Source organism: Schistocerca nitens, chromosome 8 (genome assembly GCF_023898315.1).
Source record: "Schistocerca nitens isolate TAMUIC-IGC-003100 chromosome 8, iqSchNite1.1, whole genome shotgun sequence".
Lineage (NCBI taxonomy): Eukaryota > Metazoa > Arthropoda > Insecta > Orthoptera > Acrididae > Schistocerca > Schistocerca nitens.
Window position 1 is genome coordinate 274,812,704 of NC_064621.1, and position 20,492 is coordinate 274,833,195.

Here is a 20,492-nt window from a genome sequence, read left to right on the forward strand (position 1 = left end):
AACAGAAAGAACGTCACAGAAAATACGTTATTGCTGCAGCGCGTCAATGGAGATAGACGGCACTAAGAGAAAGTCCGTTTCCCACTGGCCCTTTGGCTTATGTCTCTGTGTATCTGTGCTGTATAGACAGTTGAGAATTATCAGTGAATTGGTGAATTACAAACTACTTACGGATATGACACAACGTTTTTACCATGAAAAAGTGTCTATATTGTCTTTCAGAGCGTATTGTTTGCTACAAGCATTTTACGATGCGTTGGGTCTGAGACCGAGGACGAGAAACACACAGAATGATCGAAAAAGATATTGTATGTCACCAGAGCTTTTTAGACAGCAGTGATTCAGATTGTCCCCCCAAGTTCAGGAGCACAGGATGACAATACACACTGATCAACCAAAACATTATGGTCACTGTCTATCGCAAGATTGAATGCTATTCGGTGGCGATGCCAGCACGTGACTAAGTAAATATGCTACATCAGCGGAGCAGAGACGAATGGAGAATTGTCCTAGCGGCATTGCTGTTGCTGTTGCTGTTGCTGTTGCTGTTGCTGTTGCTGTTGCTGTTGCTGTTGCTGTTGCTGTTGCTGTTGCTGTTGCTGTTGCTGTTGCTGTTGCTGTTGCTGTTGCTGTTGCTGTTGCTGTTGCTGTTGCTGTTGCTGTTGCTGTTGCTGTTGCTGTTGCTGTTGCTGTTGCTGTTGCTGTTGCTGTTGCTGTTGCTGTTGCTGTTGCTGTTGCTGTTGCTGTTGCTGTTGCTGTTGCTGTTGCTGTTGCTGTTGCTGTTGCTGTTGCTGTTGCTGTTGCTGTTGCTGTTGCTGTTGCTGTTGCTGTTGCTGTTGCTGTTGCTGTTGCTGTTGCTGTTGCTGTTGCTGTTGCTGTTGCTGTTGCTGTTGCTGTTGCTGTTGCTGTTGCTGTTGCTGTTGCTGTTGCTGTTGCTGTTGCTGTTGCTGTTGCTGTTGCTGTTGCTGTTGCTGTTGCTGTTGCTGTTGCTGTTGCTGTTGCTGTTGCTGTTGCTGTTGCTGTTGCTGTTGCTGTTGCTGTTGCTGTTGCTGTTGCTGTTGCTGTTGCTGTTGCTGTTGCTGTTGCTGTTGCTGTTGCTGTTGCTGTTGCTGTTGCTGTTGCTGTTGCTGTTGCTGTTGCTGTTGCTGTTGCTGTTGCTGTTGCTGTTGCTGTTGCTGTTGCTGTTGCTGTTGCTGTTGCTGTTGCTGTTGCTGTTGCTGTTGCTGTTGCTGTTGCTGTTGCTGTTGCTGTTGCTGTTGCTGTTGCTGTTGCTGTTGCTGTTGCTGTTGCTGTTGCCCTTAGGCCGAAGACTGGTTTGCTGCAGCTATCCATACCACTCTACTCCATGCAAGCCTCTTCGTTTCCGAATAACTACGGTAACGTATATCCTGCTGAACCTGCTTAATGTATTCATCTTTTGGTCTCCCTCTACGATCTTTACCCACCCCCCTCCCCTACACTTCCCTCCAATATCAAAATTGATAATCCCTTGGTGTCTCAGAATGTGTCCTATCAACCGATCCCTTCTTTTGTTCAAGTTGTGCCACAATTTTCTTGTCTCCACATTTCTGTTCAATACCTCCTCATTGGTTACGTGATGGAGCCATCTTATCTTCAAAATTCTTATGTAGCACCACATGCGGGAGCTTCTATTCTCATTTTGTCTAAACTGTTTATCGTTCACGTTCCGCATTCGTACATCACAACACCCTATACAAATACCTTCAAAAGAGACTTCCTAACACTTAAATGAATATTCGATGCTGACAAATTTCCCTTCTTAAGAAACGCTTTTCTTGCTAATACCAGTCCACATTTCATATCCGTTCTACTTCAGTCATCGGTTATTTTGCTGCCCAAATACCAAAATTCACATACTGTTTTAGTGGTTCGCCCTGAACTTTCATTCCTACTCCAAATTTTTCTTTGACTTCTTTCACTGCTTGTTCAGTGTACAGATCGAATAACAACGGGCATAAGCTACAACCCTGTCTCATTCCCTTCTCGACCGCTGCTTCCCTTTCATAAACCTCGACACCTGCAACTGCCGTCTGGTTTTTGCACAAGTTGTAAGTAGCCTTTCGCTCCCTGTACTTCACCCATGCTACGTTCAAAATTTCAAAGAGACTATTCCAGTCAACATCGTGAAAAGCCTTTCCTCTAGGGCTATGAACACCGGTTTGTCTTTACTTCATCTTGTAAGATAAGTCGTAGTGTCAGGTTATAGGGCCAGTATTGCCTCGCTTGTTCCTACATTTCTCCGGAATCGAAGCTGATCTTCCTCGAGGACGGCTTCCCCCAATATCTCTATTATTATGTAAGGAATTCGTGTTAGTATTTTGCAACAATGACTTCATCAACTGATTGCTACGTAACTTTCTACCTGTCTGCAACGGCTTTTTTGAAATTGGAATTACTACATTCTTCCCCAAGTCTGAAGTTATTTCGCCTGTCTCATACATCTTGCACACACGATGGAAGAGTTTAGTCATGACTGACTCTCCCAAGGCCATCAACGGTTCTGACTGAATATCGTCTAACCTAGGGGCCTTGTTTCGACTCAGATCTTTGAGAGCGACGATACGGGCCGCGATTGGGGAAATCCGCTGATATACTGATATCATGCAGCTTTACTGTATGGTTAAATGATGGCGTCCTCTTGGGTAAAATATTCCGAAGGTAAAATAGTCCCCCATTCGGATCTCCGGGCGAGGACTACTCAGGAGGACGTCGTTATCAGGAGAAAGAAAACTGGTATTCTACGGATCGGAGCGTGGAATGTCAGATCGCTTAATCGGGCAGGTAGGTTAGAAAATTTAAAAAGGGAAATGGATAGGTTAAAGTTAGATATAGTGGGAATTAGTGAAGTTCGGTGGCAGGAGGAATAAGACTTTCGTCAAGTGATTACAGGGTTATAAATATAAAATCAAATAGGGGTAATGCAGGAGTAGGTTTAATAATGAATGGGAAAATAGGAACGCGGGTAAGCTACTACAAACAGCATAGTGAACGCATTATTGTGGCCAAGATAGACACGAAGCCCATGCCTACTACAGTAGTACAAGTTTATATGGCAACTAGCTCTGCAGATGACGAAGAAATTGGCGAAATGTATGATGAGATAAAAGAAATTATTCAGGTAGTGAAGGGAGACGAAAATTTAATAGTCATGGGTGACTGGAATTCGACAGTAGGAAAAGGGAGAGAAGGAAACGTAGTAGGTGAATATGGATTGAGGCTAATAAATGAAAGAGGAAGCAGTCTGTTAGAATTCTGCACAGAGCATAAGTTAATCATAGCTAACACTTGGTTCAAGAATCATAAAAGAAGGTTGTATACATGGAAGAATCCTGGAGATACTAAAGGTATCAGATAGATTATATAATGGTAAGACAGAGATTTAGGAACCAGGTTTTAAATTGTAAGACATTTCCAGGGGCAGATGTGGACTCTGACCACAATCTATTGGTTGTGAACTGTAGATTAAAACTGAAGAAATTGCAAAAAGGTGGGAATTTAAGGAGATGGGACCTGTATAAACTGACTAAACCAGAGGTTGTACAGAGTTTCAGGGAGAGCATAAGGGAACGATTGACAGGAATGGGGGAAAGAAATACAGTAGAAGAAGAATGGGTACATCTGAGGGATGAAGTGAAGGCAGCAGAGGATCAAGTAGGTAAAAAGACGAGGGCTAGTAGAAATCCTTGGGTAACAGAAGAAATATTGAATTTAACTGATGAGAGGAGAAAATGTAAAAATGCAGTAAATGAAGCAGGCAAAAAGGAATACAAACGTCTCAAAAATGAGATCGACAGGAAGTGCAAAATGGCTAAGCAGGCATGGCTAGAGGACAAATGTAAGGATGTGGAGGCTTATCTCACTAGAGGTAAGATAGATACAGCCTACAGGAAAATTAAAGAGACCTTTGGAGAAAAGAGAACCACTTGTATGAATATCAAGGGATCAGATGGAAACCTAGTTCTAAGCAAAGAAGGGAAAGCAGAAAGGTGGAAGGAGTATGTAGAGGGACTATACAAGTGCGATGTTCTTCAGGACAATATTATGGAAATGGAAGAGGATGAAGATGAAATGGGAGATAGGATACTGCGTGAAGAATTTGACAGAGCACTGAATGACCTAAGTCGAAACAAGGCCCCGGGAGTAGACAACATTCCATTGGAACTACTGACGGCCTTGGGAGAGCCAGTTCTGACAAAACTCTTCCATCTGGTGAGCAAGATGTACGAGACAGGCGAAATACCCTAAGACTTCAAGAAGAATATAATAATTCCCATCCCAAAGAAAGCAGGTGTTGACAGATGTGAAAATTACCGAACTATCAGTTTAATAAGACACAGCTGCAATATACTTACACGAATTATTTACAGACGAATGGAAAAACTGATAGAAGCCGACCTCGGAAGGGGAAGATTGGTTTGGATTCCGTAGAAATGTTGGAACACGTGAGGCAATACTGACCTTACGACTTATCTTAGAAGAAAGATTAAGGAAAGGCAAACCTACGTTTGTAGCATTTGTAGACTTAGAGAAAGCTTTTGACAATGTTGACTGGAATACTCTCCTTCAAATTGTAAAGGTGGCAGGGGTAAAATACAGGGAGAGAAAGGCTATTTACAATTTGTACAGAAACCAGATGGCAATTATAATAGTCGAGGGACATGAAAGGGAAGCAGTGGTTGGGAAGGGAGTGAGACAGGGTTGTAGGCTCTCCCCGATATTATTCAATCTGTATATTGAGCAAGCAGTAAAGGAAACAAAAGAAAAATTTGGAGTAGGTATTAAAATCCAGGGAGAAGAAGTAAAAACTTTGAGGTTCGCCGATGACATTGTAATTCTGTCAGAGACAGCAAAGGACTTGGAAGAGGAGTTGAATGGAATGGATAGTGTCTTGAAACGAGGGTATAAGATGAACAATAACAAAAGCAAAACGAGGATAATGGAATGTAGTCAAATTAAATCGGGTGATGCTGAGGGGATCAGATTGGGAAATGAGACACTTAAAGTAGTAAAGGAGTTCTGCTATTTAGGGAGTAAAATAACTGATGATGGTCGAAGTAGAGTGGATATAAAATGTAGACTGGCAATGGCAAGGAAAGCGTTTCTTAAGAAGAGAAAAATGTTAACATCGAGTATAGATTTAAATGTCGGGAAGTCGTTTCTGAAAGTATTTGTATGGAGTGTAGCCATGTACGGAAGTGAAACATGGACAATAAATAGTTTGGACAGGAAGAGGAATAGAAGCTTTCGAAATGTGGTGCTACAGAAGAATGTTGAAGATTAGGTGGGTAGATGACGTAACTAATGAGGTATTGAATAGGATTGGGGAGAAGAGAAGTCTGTGGCACAACTTGACTAGAAGAAGGGATCGCCTGGTAGGACATGTCCTTAGGCATCAAGGGATCACAAATTTAGCATTGGTGGGAAGCGTGGATGGTAAAAATCGTAGAGGGAGACAGAGATGAATACACTAAGCAGATTCAGAAGGATGTAGGTTGCAGTAGGCACTGGGACATGGAGCTTGCACAGGATAGATTAGCATGGAGAGCTGGATCAAACCAGTCGTAGGACTGAAGACCACAACAACATACTGATATAAGCGAATTTGACTAAGGGCAGGTTGTTACGTCCGGGCCCTTCGAACGAGCACCGCAAGAACGGCGAAGTTGGTCGCCTGTTAGCGAGCTATTTTCCTTTAGCATCTGTTCAAAGTGGTTGAAGAAAGAGTAGGCGACGAGGCGTAGGACGTCCACGCCGCCTCAAAGAACGCCCAGGACTGAGGGATGCCTGCGCCATAAAGCAGGGTAAGGGGGGCGATCTATGGCAGGTACGATGACAGAATAGAGTGGTGGTGCAGGCACGTTTCTGAGGACACTGTTCAGCGCAAGTCGTTGAGAAGGGTCTCCACTGCAGACGATTAGCCATGTGTCCCCCATGTTGTTCTGTCGACGTTTGTCCCCCGTGTTGTTCTGTCGACATTGTAAGTTAAGATTCCACTGGGCAAGAGATCATGGAGATTGGACTTCAACATGAAAATAGCAGCGTTTGTCAAAAAAAGTTTCGCAATTCGTCCGTGCATTTAATTGATTTCGGAAGGCAGTATGTCTACGCAAAATACAGAAGAGTTGGACATTATGTAATACGATTCTGCACCATTATTTTTCACCGTAAAATTTTGAGCACCCGTCGAACACAGAGTTGTAACTTTAATTTACTCTCGATGTGTTCGTGAAAATACATGTTGAAATACGGAGGTACGGATTAAACGTTATCCGAGATTGTGCTAAAGACATTCTCTGAAAATTATTTCGAGCAGTTAGTTCATGAGCCCACGCTGATAGTAAACGGTTGTGAAAACACAATTGATCTCTTTGCACAAATTATCCTGGCTAGTAACGAGCATGCAAACATAGATGAATTTGAAGAAATGAAAGAATGATAACCGTAACCAAGAAAAAATTTGATTCTGTAATATGAGAAAGAGACAATCGTTTTGTGTACCGTAGCATTTGATTACTTCGAGAAATGAGCTAGTTCTTTTAATAAATAACACGTATTCGAGTGGACGGCGCTATATGGAACCTCAGACGGGGTTATGATTGAAAACACTATTGTACTGGGTGATCAAAAAGTCAGTATAAATTTGAATACTTAATAAACCACGGAACAATGTAGATAGAGGGGTAAAAATTGACACACATGCTTGGAATGGTATGGGTTTATTTGAACAAAAAACGAGTTCACAAAACGTCGGACAGATGGCGCTGAACAGCAAAACGTCAGTGACTGCGCATGGCAATCACGTGTAAAAGGAGCTGTAATGAGAGAGAGAGAGAGAGAGAGAGAGAGAGAGAGAGAGAGAATGAATGAATCAGATGCGCCAGCAGTCGCAGCATGTTGACGTTACCTGAAAAGGCGCATTTAGTGAAGCTTTATTATCAGAATGGGGAATGTGCTAGTTCAGCGTTAAAATTCTATCGTCATAGGAGAAACGCAGCTGTGGCGAGATTGATTTCGAAGTTCGAAGCCACGGGTTGTTTAGACAATAGACGCCGTAGTGGCCCACCGAGCATAAGGCGTAATGCTGCTCAGACAGTTCAGGAAGAAATGGAGACTGCAGCGGGTTCGTCTATGCACGGGGAAGTCAGCGCTCGTGCAGACGCACGTCGCACCGGCATTCCATACACTAGTGTTTGGTTGGCACTTAGCCGTACCCTCCGATGCTATCCGTACAAAATCCATCGGCATCAACTGTTACCTGGCGATTTAGTGAAGCGGGGGCCTTTTCGGTGTGGACTTTCCAAAAGATGGCGGAAGATGACGATAAGTTTAGTAACGTGTTGTGGACCGACGAAGCTCATTTCACGCTCCAAGGGTCTTTCAACGCCCTCAACTGCAGAATTTGGGCTACCGAAAATCCTAGAACTGTCGTGGAAACTCCATTGCACGATGAGAAAGTCACGGTATGGGTTGGATTTACCACATCTACCGTTATCGGGCCTTTTTTCTTCGAGGATATGAGTGATTCTGGCTTTGTTACTACTACCGTGACGGGTGAGAGGTACGCTGGTATGTTACAGAATCGCATCATCCCCAGCCTGGCTGATAAACACCTGCTGGAACGTACGATGTCTATGCAGGATGGCGCTCCACCCCATATTGCTAGACGCGTGAAAGATCTCTTGCGCGCGTCGTTTGGTGGTGATCGTGTGCTCAGCCGCCACTTTGGTCATGCTTGGCCTCCCAGGTCCCCAGACCTCAGTCCGTGCGATTATTGGCTGTGGGGTTACCTGAAGTCGCAAGTGTATCGTGATCGACCGACATCTCTAGGGATGCTGAAAGACATCAGACGCCAATGCCTTACCGTAACTCCGGGCATTCTTTACAGTGCTGTTCACAACATTATTCCTCGACTACAGCTGTTTTTGAGGAATGATGGTGGACATATTGAGCAATTCCTGTAAAGATCATCTTCTTTGGTGTGTCTTACTTCGTTACGGTAATTATTGCTATTCTGATCGGATGAAGGACCATCTGTCGGACATTTTGTGAACTTTTGTATTTTTTGTTGTTGCAATAAAACCCCATGTCATTCCAAGCATGGGTGTTAATTTGTACCTCTCTATCTACATTATTCCGTGATTTATTCAGTTTTCAAATTTATACCGACTTCTGGTCACCCTGTATATCTGACTAAAAATTGTGTGAAGGTTTCAGATGACAATAGCTTTCAGGAATACACAAAGAGCTTTTTTAGAAACAAAGCGTGACTCGGAAAAATGGAAGATCAAAAACTCGGGGGCAAAATGGATTAACTTTTTTAAGCAAAACCGAAAATCCTGAACGCAAATTCCAACTGCCAAAATAATACGAAAAATTTATTTTCCATTCCTGCACACAACGCCGCTGTGGAAAGAGTATTTTCGGTGATAGCCCAGTGGACTGATGAAAGAAATGCACTGCTGCCAGGAACGTTGGAATCTTCCAGTGCCACTTTAAGTACAAGCTGACTTGCATTGAGTTTCATAAATACGTAAAAGGGAAAGACAGACTTGTTAAGAGGTAAAATATTCCGAAAAATGAGGTGTACCAACTATTGCCGCAAAAACTTCCATGTAAATGTGCTCTAAATGAAAAGCAATTATGTTGAATAAATTCGTTACCTCACTTCTAATCACAGTCTGTGTCCCGACGAGGTCCCAGCTAGATAGGGCAACCGTATGTGTGATACATAATCACACACAAATCTGTGCATGCGGCGATACGGCAAACATTTTCCACAATAGAAGTGCAGACAGTTCGGCAGTCGTGTAAGTACTGTCGTCTGTTGAAAATCTACACTGATAACTCTTTTGCCAATAAATAGCCGGCCGCGGTGGTCTAGCGGTTCTGGCGCTGCAGTCCGGAACCGCGGGACTGCTACGGTCGCAGGTTCGGATCCTGCCTCGGGCATGGGTGTGTGTGATGTCCTTAGGTTAGTTAGGTTTAAGTAGTTCTAAGTTCTAGGGGACTTACGACCTAAGATGTTGAGTCCCATAGTGCTCAGAGCCATTTGAACCATTTTGAGCCAATAAATACGCGAAACTTGTTCAGCATAATTATGTATCACGAATTGAAATTCCACAACGAACTGTAACAGAAATCCCTGTAATTATTTACGATCTGAATCGAGGGATCCATCTGCGTGGAGAACAGTTTCGGCCCCAGTTGCTCCAGTAATCGCCTCCGAACTGGAGGAAAAGCAGCGAGTGGAATTTCAGTGAAAGGGCGAACGCGCTGGCCTAACGACTACCGTGTTGCCGCTGCGCTCGGCTAGCAGCGCGGCGTGCAAGCGGATACGCTGCTTCAAAGCAGCAGCAGCCAGCCAGCCAGCTAGCTAGTCCGTAACGGGCCGGCAGAGGTGCATGCGCTGCCTCGTAGAAGCGGCTCGTTGCGAAACAGTTGCGCTCCGACTGACGTGAAAGGTACTTTCATTACCTCGCGAAAGTGATTTTCCATAACAATGGTCCCTGCAAGAGGTGCACAAATTTGTGGCAGTCAGCGGGACTGTGTAACTTCGTCATCGCCTGCTCTGGCCGCTTTATTCCTTGGCGGTACTTGACACTAAAAAAGAAATAGTCCGAAATATACAATACTGGCCATTAAAATTGCTACACCAAGAAGAAACGCAGATGATAAAAGGGTATTCATTGGACAAATACATTATACTAGAACTGACATGTGATTACATCTTCATGCAATTTGGGTGCGTAGACCCTGAGAAATCAGTACCCAGAACAACCACCTCTGGCCCTAATAATAAAGGCCTTGATACGCCTAGGCATTGAGTCAAACAGAGCTTGGATGGCGTGTACAGGTACAGCTGCCCATGCAGCTTCAACACGATACCACAGTTCATCAACAGTAGTGACTGGCGTATTGTGACGTGCCAGTTGCTCGGCCACCGTTGACCAGACGTTTCCAATTGGTGAGAGATTTTGAGAATGTGCTGACCAGGGCAGCAGTGGAACATTTTCTGTATCCAGAAAGGCCTATACAGGACCTGCAACATGCGGTCGTGCATTATCCTGCTGAAATGTAGGGTTTCGCAGGGATCGAATGAAGGATAGAGCCACGGGTCGTAACACATCTGAATGTAACGTCCACTATTCAAAGTGCCGTCAATGCGAACAAGAGGTGACAGTCGTGTAACCAATGGCACCCCATATCATCACGCAGGGTGATACGCCCGTATGGCGATTACGAATACACGCTTCCAATGTGCGTTCACCGCGATGTCGCCAAACACGGATGCGACCATCATGATGCTGTTAACAGAACCTGGATACATCCGAAAAAATGACGTTTTGCCATTCGTGCTCCCAGGTTCGTCGTTGAGTACACCATCGCAGGCGCTCCTGTCTGTGATGCAGCGTCAAGGGTAACCGCAGCCATGGTCTCCGAGCTGATAGTCCATGCTGCTGCAAACGTCGTTGAACTGTTCGTGCAGATGGCTGTTGTCTTGCAAACGTCCCCATCTGTTGGCTCAGGGATCGAGACGTGGCTGCACGATTCGTTACAGCTATGCGGATAAGATGCCTGTCATCTCGACTGCTAGTGATACGAGGCCATTGGGATCCAGCACGGCGTTCTGTATTACCTTCCTGAACCCACCGATTCCATATCCTGCTAACAGTCATTGGATCTCGACCAACGCGAGCAGTAATGTCGCGATACGATAAACCGCAGTCAATATAGGCTACAATCCGACTTCCATCAAAGTCGGAAACGTGACGGTACGCATCTCCTTACACGAGGCATCACAACGACGTTTCACCAGGCAACGCCGGTCAACTGCTGTTTGAGTATGAGAAATTGGATGGAAACTTTCCTCATGTCAGCACGTTGTAGGTGTCGCCACCGGCGCCAACCTTGTGTGAGTGCTCTGAAAAGCTAATCATTTGCATATCACAGCATCATTTTGCTGTCGGTTAAATTTCGCTACTGTACCACGTCATCTTCGTGGTGTAGCAATTTTAATGGCCAGTAGTGTATTTGGTCGAACTGTCGCCCAGGGACCGCTTTACGTATCCACAACGGTTCAGATGTTCGATAAACAGGGCGATTGTATACAGTGAGTCACTTAAGACGTAACACCACTACTAATTCGTGAGCGGTTCCAGGTATCAAAACTAGGTTTACGGCAAGTGATAGCATACTAATGGACATGAGCTTAGGCATACGATAAAATGACATGCCGAAAGAAGACAGTTCCTGCTAGTTCAGTCATGAAGACAAGTCAGCAGATGAAAGGCTTGATACGACGCAGCCAGGCACGGAGCATGTTCACAGTGGAATAAAGAATTCCGGTCGACTTGTCTTTCAGTTTTAGAATATTCCTCGGACTGTATTGCGAAGAATGTAAACATCAACAGTAACGTACATATATCATTGTACTCGTCTTCTCAAGCGCTTTAGATTGCCGTTAAAAATTCATTCCATTTAAAAAAAAGTTTGCTTCCGTATCTCGATCGAAACAAAAGTTAAGACTATCATAAAGCAAAGTATATGTTCCTAAACGTACTATCATCTGCCGTACACCTAGTTTCTGTATCTGGAACAGTTCACGAAATAACATAGGTGCGTTACGCCATACGTTGTTCACCCTGTATAGTCACCACGTAGTCGGTATCATCACGGAAAACATACGAGGTGTGGCTACAAAAAAACCGGACTAGTACTGGTGAAACAATAAAACGAATGCAATAAGGCTGAAAGTCGCGTGGCCTGTCACGTGACTGTCGCTCCGCCTACTGCCCGAGTTTCATCTGCCTCCTGCACTCAGTCTGCCGTGGCGTCTGTTTTAAGTAGTTGACGTTTTGTCTGTGCGTCGGACAATGTTGAGTCTACAGAAGGAACAGCGTGTTAACATCAAATTTTGTTTCAAACTAAGAAAATCTGCAAGTGAAACGTTTGTAATGTTACAACAAGTGTACGGCGATGATTGTTTATCGCGAACACAAGTGTTTGAGTGGTTTAAACGATTTAAAGATGGCCGCGAAGACACCAGTGATGACACTCGCACTGGCAGACCATTGTCAGCAAAAACTGATGCAAACATTGAAAAAATCGGTAAACTTGTTCGACACTTTTCTTGTCAACTCTTGTTAACTCAGACACTGCTCTGATTGTTAAACGGGGATCTTGTCGAACAAGTTTACCGATTTTTTCAATGTTTGCATCAGTTTTTGCTGACAAAGGTCTGCCAGTGCGAGTGTCATCACTGGTGTCTTCGCGGCCATCTTTAAATCGTTTAAACCACTCAAACACTTGTGTTCGCGATAAACAATCATCGCCGTACACTTGTTCTAACATTACAAACGTTTCACTTGCAGATTTTCCTAGTTTGAAACAAAATTTGATGTTAACACGCTGTTCTTTCTGTGCACTCAACATTTTCCGACGCACAGAGAAAACGTCAACTACTTAAAACAGACGCCACGGGCAGACTGAGTGCAGGAGGCAGATGAAACTCGAGCAGTAGGCGGAGCGAGAGTCACGTGACAGGCCACGCGACTTTCAGCCTTATTGCATTCGTTTTATTGTTTCACCAGTACTAGTCCGGTTTTTTTCTAGCCACACCTCGTAGTATTCCCAGTGTTAGTATTTGCAGCTATAGTTCCTCACTGTTATTTCCGTGCTAATTACGCAAATACAAGTATAACTTCCACTAGCATTCTCCAGTTGAATTTTCGTTACCCTTTCTGCCCAAATGTTTTTCACCTAATTTCGTAGGTGTAATCACTGGTGTACAAAGGAGTAGCACAGAAAATAGAAGGGGTCTGCGGAAGACAATTCTAAGCCTCAATTCAGAAAGGATAGTGTGATTCCATTATATGCCGTACTTTCGAATGCACCACATGCTGGTAGCAAGTATGTACTACTGGGGAGATACGACTACTCCATAATCCATTTCTTCTTGCTGAATTTAAGTTCAGGTTCCTGAACGTAACCTAACACAACACACACTAACTCAAAATACGCCTTTGCGGATTAACCCTTTCTATAGTCGAACGCTACAGTTGCTTGCCAACAAAAATACTTTGAGATACGCCCTTGCGCTTGACACAGCAGCACTTTCAGGTTGTTCTAAATCTACGTGATTACGCTATTCACAGTAAAGTGCCTGGCAGAGGGTTCAATGAACCACCTTCAAGCTGTCTCCCTACTGTTCCACTCCCGAACGGCGCGCGGGAAAAACGAGCGCTTAATTTTTTCTGTGCGATCCCTGATTTCTGTTCTTTTATCGTGACGATCATTTCTCCCTATGCTCGTGGGTGCCAACCGAATGTTTTCGCAATCGGAGGAGAAAACTGGTGATTGAAATTTCATGAGGAGATCCCGTCGCAATGAAAAAGCCTTTCTTTCAATGATTGCCACTACAATTCATGTATCATGAATGTGGCACTATCTCCCTACTTCGCGATAATACAAAACGAGCTGCTGCTTCTCTGTACTTTCTCGATGTCATCCGTCAGTCCAATCTCAAGCGGATCCCACACCGCACACCAGAAAAAGGCGGACAAGTATAGTGTAAGCAGTTGCTTCATTAGATCTGTTGCACCTTCTAAGTGTTCCGCCAATTAATCGCAGTCTTTGGTTGGCTCTACCCACATTTTCTATGTGATCGTTCCAATTTAGGTTATTTGTAATTGTAAACCCTAAGTATTTAGTTGAATTTACAGCCTTCAGATTTGTGTGATTTATCGCGTAATCGAAATTTACCTGATTACTTTTGGTACTCACATGAATAACTTCACACTTTTCCTTATTCAGGGTCAATTTCCACTTTTCGCACCATACAGATGTCTTATCTAAATCATTTTGCAAGTCGTTTTGATCATCTCGTGACTTTACAAGACGGTATATGACAGCATGATACGCAAACAATCTAAGACGGCTACTCAGATTGTCTTCTATGTCGTTAATATAGATCAGGAACAATAGAGGGCCCATAACACTTCCTTGGGGAACGCCGGATATTACTTCTGTTTTACTCGATGACTTTCCGTCTGTTACTACGAACTGTGACCTTTCTGACAGGAAATGACGAGTCCAGTCGCACAACTGAGGCGATACTTCGTAGGCACGCTCTTCGGTTAGAAGACGGTTGTGAGAAACGGTGTCGAAAGCCTTCCGGAAATCTCAAAATATGGAATCAATTTGACGTCCCCTGTCGATAGCACTTATCACTTCATGAGTATAAAGAGCTAGTTATTTCGCAAGAAAAATTTTTTCTGGATCCGTGCTGACTGTCAATCATTTTCTTCGAAGTACTTCACAATGTTCGAATACAGTATATGTTCCAAAACCCTACTGCAAATCGACGTCATTGATATGGACCTGTAATTCAACGGATTATTCCCATTTCCTTTTTTGGGTATTAGTTTGACTAGAGCAATTTTCCAGTCTTCAGGTACGGATCTTTCTGTGAGCGAGTGGTTGTATATAATTTCTAAATATGGAGCTATTTTTATTAGTATACTCTGAAAGAAACGTGACTGGTATACAATCTGGACCGGAAGCCTTGCTTTTATTAAGTGATTTAAGCTGCTTTGCGACAAAGAGGATATCTATTTCTATGTTTCTCTTCTTGGCAGCTGTTCTAGATTGGAATTCAGGAATATTTACTTCGTCGTCTTTGGTTAAGGAGTTTCGGAAGATAGTGTTTATTAACTCTGCTTTAGTGGCACTGTCACCAGTGACTTCACCGTTGTTATCGCGCAGTGAAGTCATTTATTGCGTGTTGCCACTGGTGTGCTTTATGTATGACCAGAATGTCTTTGGGTTTTCTGCCAGATTTCGAGACAGAATTTCGTTATGGAAATTATTAAAAGCATCTCGCATTTAAGTACGCGCTGTATTTCGAACTTCCGCAACACTTTTCCAGTCTTTGGGATTCAGTACAATTTCGGATGACGTTTTATGCCTACCGCCGGCTTTAAACGTATAATTTTTCCAGCATATCGAGGGTAGATTAGTCACCACCGACTATAATTGTATGAGTGGGTTGCATATTTGAAATGACTCAGGTTTTCTTTGAACTGTTCAGCAACTATATCTTTTGAGTCGGGGTCGGTAAAACGCCCCAATTAATAGTTTAGTCTGATTGTAAAGCATAACCTGTACTCATACTATCTCGCAGGAACTATCTACTTCAGTTTAACTAAAAGGCAAACGACTTAAGACAGAAATAAATACTCCACCACCAATTGTGTTCAATCTATCCTTTCTGAACATCGTTAGATTGTTACAAAAATTCTGCTGAGCGTATTTCCGGCTTGAGCCAGCTTTCTGTACGTATAACTATTTGAGCTTCAGTGCTTTCCATTAGGGCTTGGACCTCTGGCTCTTTCCCAACACAGCTATGACATTTTACAACTACAATGCCGATCGTTTCTGCAACTAAATTACTAATCCCTTTTAGAAGGATGCCCTTTCTATGTTTCGCTGAGGCGCTCTAACCTAAAAAGCCACCCACTCCCTTCCACACAGCCCCCGCTTCCCGTGTAGCAGCCTCCTGTGTGTAGTGGACTCCTGACATGTTAAGCGGAAACCCACCACCCGATGGCGCAAGTCAAGAAATCTGCAGCCTACGCGGTCACAGAACCGCCTGAGCGTCTGATACAGACCGTCCACTCGGCTTTGCACCAAAGGACCACAGTTGGTTCTATCGACAATGCTGCAGATGGTGAGCTCCACCTTAATCTCGCAAGAAAGACTGGCAGTCTTCACCATTTCCGTTAGCTGCCCAAAACTAGAGAGAATCTCCTCTGATCCCAAGCGACAAACGTCCTTGGTACCGATGTGAGCCACCACTTGCACTTGGCTGCACCCTGTACTCTTCGTGGCATCCGGAAGCAGCCTTTCCTTTCCACAGACGGAATGACTTCCCCCTCCCCCCCCCCCCCCCCCCGTATGCACACGGAGTGCACACTGGCTTCCTTCCCCTCGTTGGCAGCCATGTTTCTAAGGGGTCCCATTACGCGCCTAACGTTGGAGCTCCCAACTGCCAGCAAACCCACTCTCTGTGAACACCCAGACCTTGAGGGATGAGAAGCTGCCTCTGGAACAGGGTGGATAACTGCATCCAGCTCACACACATCGCCAGCCACGGATAAAGCCCGAAACCTACGTCAAACTAACCGGGAGGCCCTACGATCGGCCACTTGGAAAGTTTTTCACTGCCTGCCAGCCTTTGGAATGATCTCCCACTCGACCATGGGTGAGGGGTCAACCTCAGTGCAAGCAGTACCCGGGGCAGCCACAGCAGTGGACCGAACGGGGGGACATGGGGACGTGCTCGACGTCCCTCGCATCCCCGCGTCCGACCCACCACAGTGATGGCCCTTGGCAGCAGCCTCAAGCTGTGTGAAGGAAGCCAGCGCAGCCTGCAGCTGTGAGTGGAGGGTCGCCAACTCATCTCACATCTGTACATAGTAATCACAGTTCCTATCCATTACTGCAGTCGCTCCTGTTTGAAGTTCGTAAAAATATACAACAAACGAATGGTGTATTCGCCTTCTTAGCAGCAGGAACAAGAGGTGCTCTGCCACTGAGAGTCTGTTGTCGTTATTTTGCTGTATTCGCTACCTTCTATCGCACCTCCATATTCTGGGTGTCCTACTTGTGTAGAGAGCTGTGCTCTATTGTTCCGTTGTTATGATCTTTCCAAGAACATAGGGATCTGTCACGTTTCTGTCTCCCAGGTGGTTACCATTTAATAATTGTCATTGGCCACCAATGATCTGACATTTTCATACCAGTTAAATAATTTTTGTTCAGTCCAATCACGGTTTCTTTCGCCCTCATTGTAGCTCTTCTAAATAGTATTTTTGTCTCCATTCTTGATATTCTGGCACTTCTTTGTAAATAATCCATTTCCACAGCTATCAGTCTCCTTTTGAGGTCCACATACAGAATTCATAGTTCTGATCCAAAGAACAGAACAAATTCCAACTGTTCTTGTCCCTCCAAAAAGAATTCATACACTACATAGCTTCGCTTCTTTGTTGCATTTCGTATTTTACTTCTGTATTACCCAATCTACGCTTGTCAGTATATGCCCATAAATATTTCAGTGTTTCCACTTGTCCCGCAACTACTCATTGATTTGTGCTTCAAATCTTGCATCACTATTCACTTCTAGTTTTTGTTAGAATCAACTATAGTTCTGATTTGCCATACTCCTGACACAAGCCTCGTATCAGAGACACAAAATCGTATTAGTCTTGTGCTAGAATGACTTGATCATCAGAAAAACTTAACAAAAACGCTTAAGCGACACTAATGATATCCATACCTCCACAGCTGTCCTTCCATCTCCGGACGGCCACTCCTATGTATAAACTGACTTAGATGGGGTTACATACTACAGCGTTGTCTCAGCCCTCTTCTAATCTGTAACTTATCTCTGTACGTTAAAAATGTAGTTATCTGTACAACTACAGGACTGTGAAGTAGCACCTTCTATGTTGGCTCTCCTATACATGTGGCACACTGCAAAATTGTCATACACAGTTGAGTCCACCTGGATGCAAAAGATCCAATAGACACACCTGAAGCACAGGAGACTCGGAAGATACTGCTGCACAAACGTGTACAGTCGCAATCAATACTACGATTCACTGTCCCATAGCCAGACTACCTCTCTGAAAATTCGATGGAAACACTTGTAGAAACGTTTCCTTGAGCGCTCGCCGAACTCAACTTTTCTCACTATTTGTCGTTAACGTTGATATGTCGAAAGAGGAACATACTGTTGTTGATGTGGTCTTCAGTCCTGAGACTGGTTTGATGCAGCTCTCCATGCTACTCTACCATGTGCAAGCTCCTTATCTTCCAGTACCTACTGCAACTTACATCTTTCTGAATCTGCTTAGTGTATTCATCTCTTGGTCTCCCTCTACGATTTTTACCATCTATGCTGCCCTCCAATACTAAATTGGTGATCCCTCGATGTCTCAGAACATGTCCTACCAACCGATCCCTTCTTCTAGTAAAGTTGTACCACAAGCTCCTCCTCTCCCCAATTCTATTAAATACCTCATTAGTTATGTGATCAACCCATCTAATCTTCAGCATTCTTCTGTAGCACCACATTTCGAAAGCTTCTATTCTCTTCTTGTCTAAGCTATTTATCGTCCACGTTTCACTTCCATACATGGCTACACTCCATACAAATATTTTGAGAAACGACTTCCTGACATTTAAATCTATACTCGATGTTAACATTTTTCTCTTCTTAAGAAACGCTTTCCTTGCCATTGCCAGTCTACATTTTACATCCTCTCTACTTCGACCATCATCAGTTATTTTGCTCCCCAAATAGCAGAACTCCTTTACTACTTCAAGTGTCTCATTTCCTAATCTAATTGCCTCAGCATCACCCGACTTAGACTACATTCCATTACCCTCGTTTTGCTTTTGTTGATCATCTTATACCCTCCTTTCAAGACACTGTCCATTCCATTCAACTGCTCTTCAAAGTCCTTTGCTGTCTCTGACAGAATTACAATGTCATCGGCGAACCTCTAAGTTTTTATTTCTTCTCCCTGGATTTTAATACCTACTCCGAACTTTTCTTTTGTTTCATTTATTGCTTGCTCAATATACAGATTGAATAACATCGGGGAGAGGCTACAACCCTGTCTCACTCCCTTCCCAACCACTGCTTCCCTTTCATGCCCCTCGACTCTTAAAACTGCCATCTGCTTTCTGTACAAATTGTAAATAGCCTTTCTCTCCCTGTATTTTACCCCTGCCACCTTTACAATTTGAAGGAGAGTATTCCAGTCAACATTGTCAAAAGCTTTTTGTAAGTCTACAAATGCTAGAAACGTAGGTTTGCCTTTCCTTAATCTTTCTTCTAAGATAAGTCGTAGGGTCAGTATCGCCTCACGTGTTCCAACATTTCTACGGAATCCAAACTGATCTTCCCCTTCCGAGGTCGGCTTCTATTAGTTTTTCCATTCGTCTGTAAAGAATTCGCGTTAGTATTTTGCAGCTGTGGCTTACTAAACTGATAGTTCGGTAATCTTCACATCTGTCAACACCTGCTTTCTTTGGGATTGGGATTATTATATTCTTCTTGAAGTCTGAGGGTATTTCGCGTGTTTCATACATCTTGCTCGCCAGATGGTAGAGTTTCGTCAGGACTGGCTCTCCCAAGGCCGTCAGTAGTTCCAATGGAATGTTGTCTACTCCGGGGGCCTTGGTTCGACTCAGGTCTTTCAGTGCTCTGTCAAATTCTTCACGCAGTATCCTATCTCCCATTTCATCTTCATCCTCTTCCATTTCCATAATATTGTCCTGAAGAACATCGCCCTTGTATAGGCCCTCTATATACTCCTTCCACCTTTCTGCTTTCCCTTCCTTGCCTAGAACTGGGTTTCCATCTGAGCTCTTGATATTCATGCAAGTGGTTCTCCTTTCTCCAAAGGTCTCTTTAATTTTCCTGTAGGCTGTATCAATCTTACCCTAGTGAGATAAGCCTCTACATCCTTACATTTGTCCTGTAGCCATCCCTGCTTAGCCATTTTGCACTCCCTGTCGATATCATTTTTGAGACGTTTGTATTCCTTTTTGCCTGCTTCATTTACTGCATTTTTATATTTTTTCCTTTCATCAATTAAATTCAATATTTCTTCTGTTACCCAAGGGTTTCTACTAGCCCTCTTTTTACCTATTTGATCCTCTGCTGTCTTCACTATTTCGTCCCTCAAAGCTACCCATTCTTCTTATAATGTATTTCTTTCCCCCATTCCTGTCAATTGTTCCCTTATGCTCTCCCTGAAACTCTGTACAATCTCTAATAACGAATAAAAAAATAGGTGTACGGGTAAGCTACTACAAACAGCATAGTGAACGCATTATTGTGGCAAAGATAGACACGAAGCCCACGCCTACTACAGTAGTAAAAGTTTATATGCCAAGTAGCTCTGCAGATGACGAAGAACATACTGTTAAACGGTTAAATCTCATAGACCTTCATGAATTTCTTAGATATTACAAAAAAAATGTTTCCTGCGTGTCTAAACGCACCATGTAGTTTGAGGTACATACATTAGCTATCAGCTATTTACTTAGATTTATTCTATATCACATCGGTTCATATGCACTGACATTAAACACTCTGTGTAAATAAAAGTTCTTCTGTCTTGATTAATGTGAGTTTCACGTTTGGCAGCGCCTTTTCGTGAAGTTACAGAACTGTTGATAATACCGCAATGATGTTCGGTTATGGGTGTATCAGATGATTTCGCTTGATGCACGCATCTCTGCCAGTGTTACAGAATATGTGGTTTCGTTCCGCATTCTAGCGCAAAAAAGTTAGTCTTTCATGATACATCACGTATCTTGAAAGCCCCGTCTGCCGCAGCAAAAACGTAGTCAGGCCTTCTGTTGGGAGCAGGTCGAATACCACGACCAGACAC

At 43.7% G+C, this 20,492-nt stretch overlaps 1 protein-coding gene across 1 annotated transcript in view; it reads right to left on the bottom strand.

Moving 5' to 3' along the window:
- Nucleotides 1-509: 509 nt before the first annotated feature.
- LOC126199516 (putative uncharacterized protein DDB_G0271606) overlaps nucleotides 510-20,492 on the bottom strand; it is a 44,945-nt gene continuing 24,962 nt past the window's right edge. Inside the window, exon 2 of the mRNA XM_049936439.1 lies at nucleotides 510-1,283. Coding sequence (XP_049792396.1) covers nucleotides 510-1,283 — 774 coding nt within the window. The remainder of the gene's footprint in view (nucleotides 1,284-20,492) is intronic.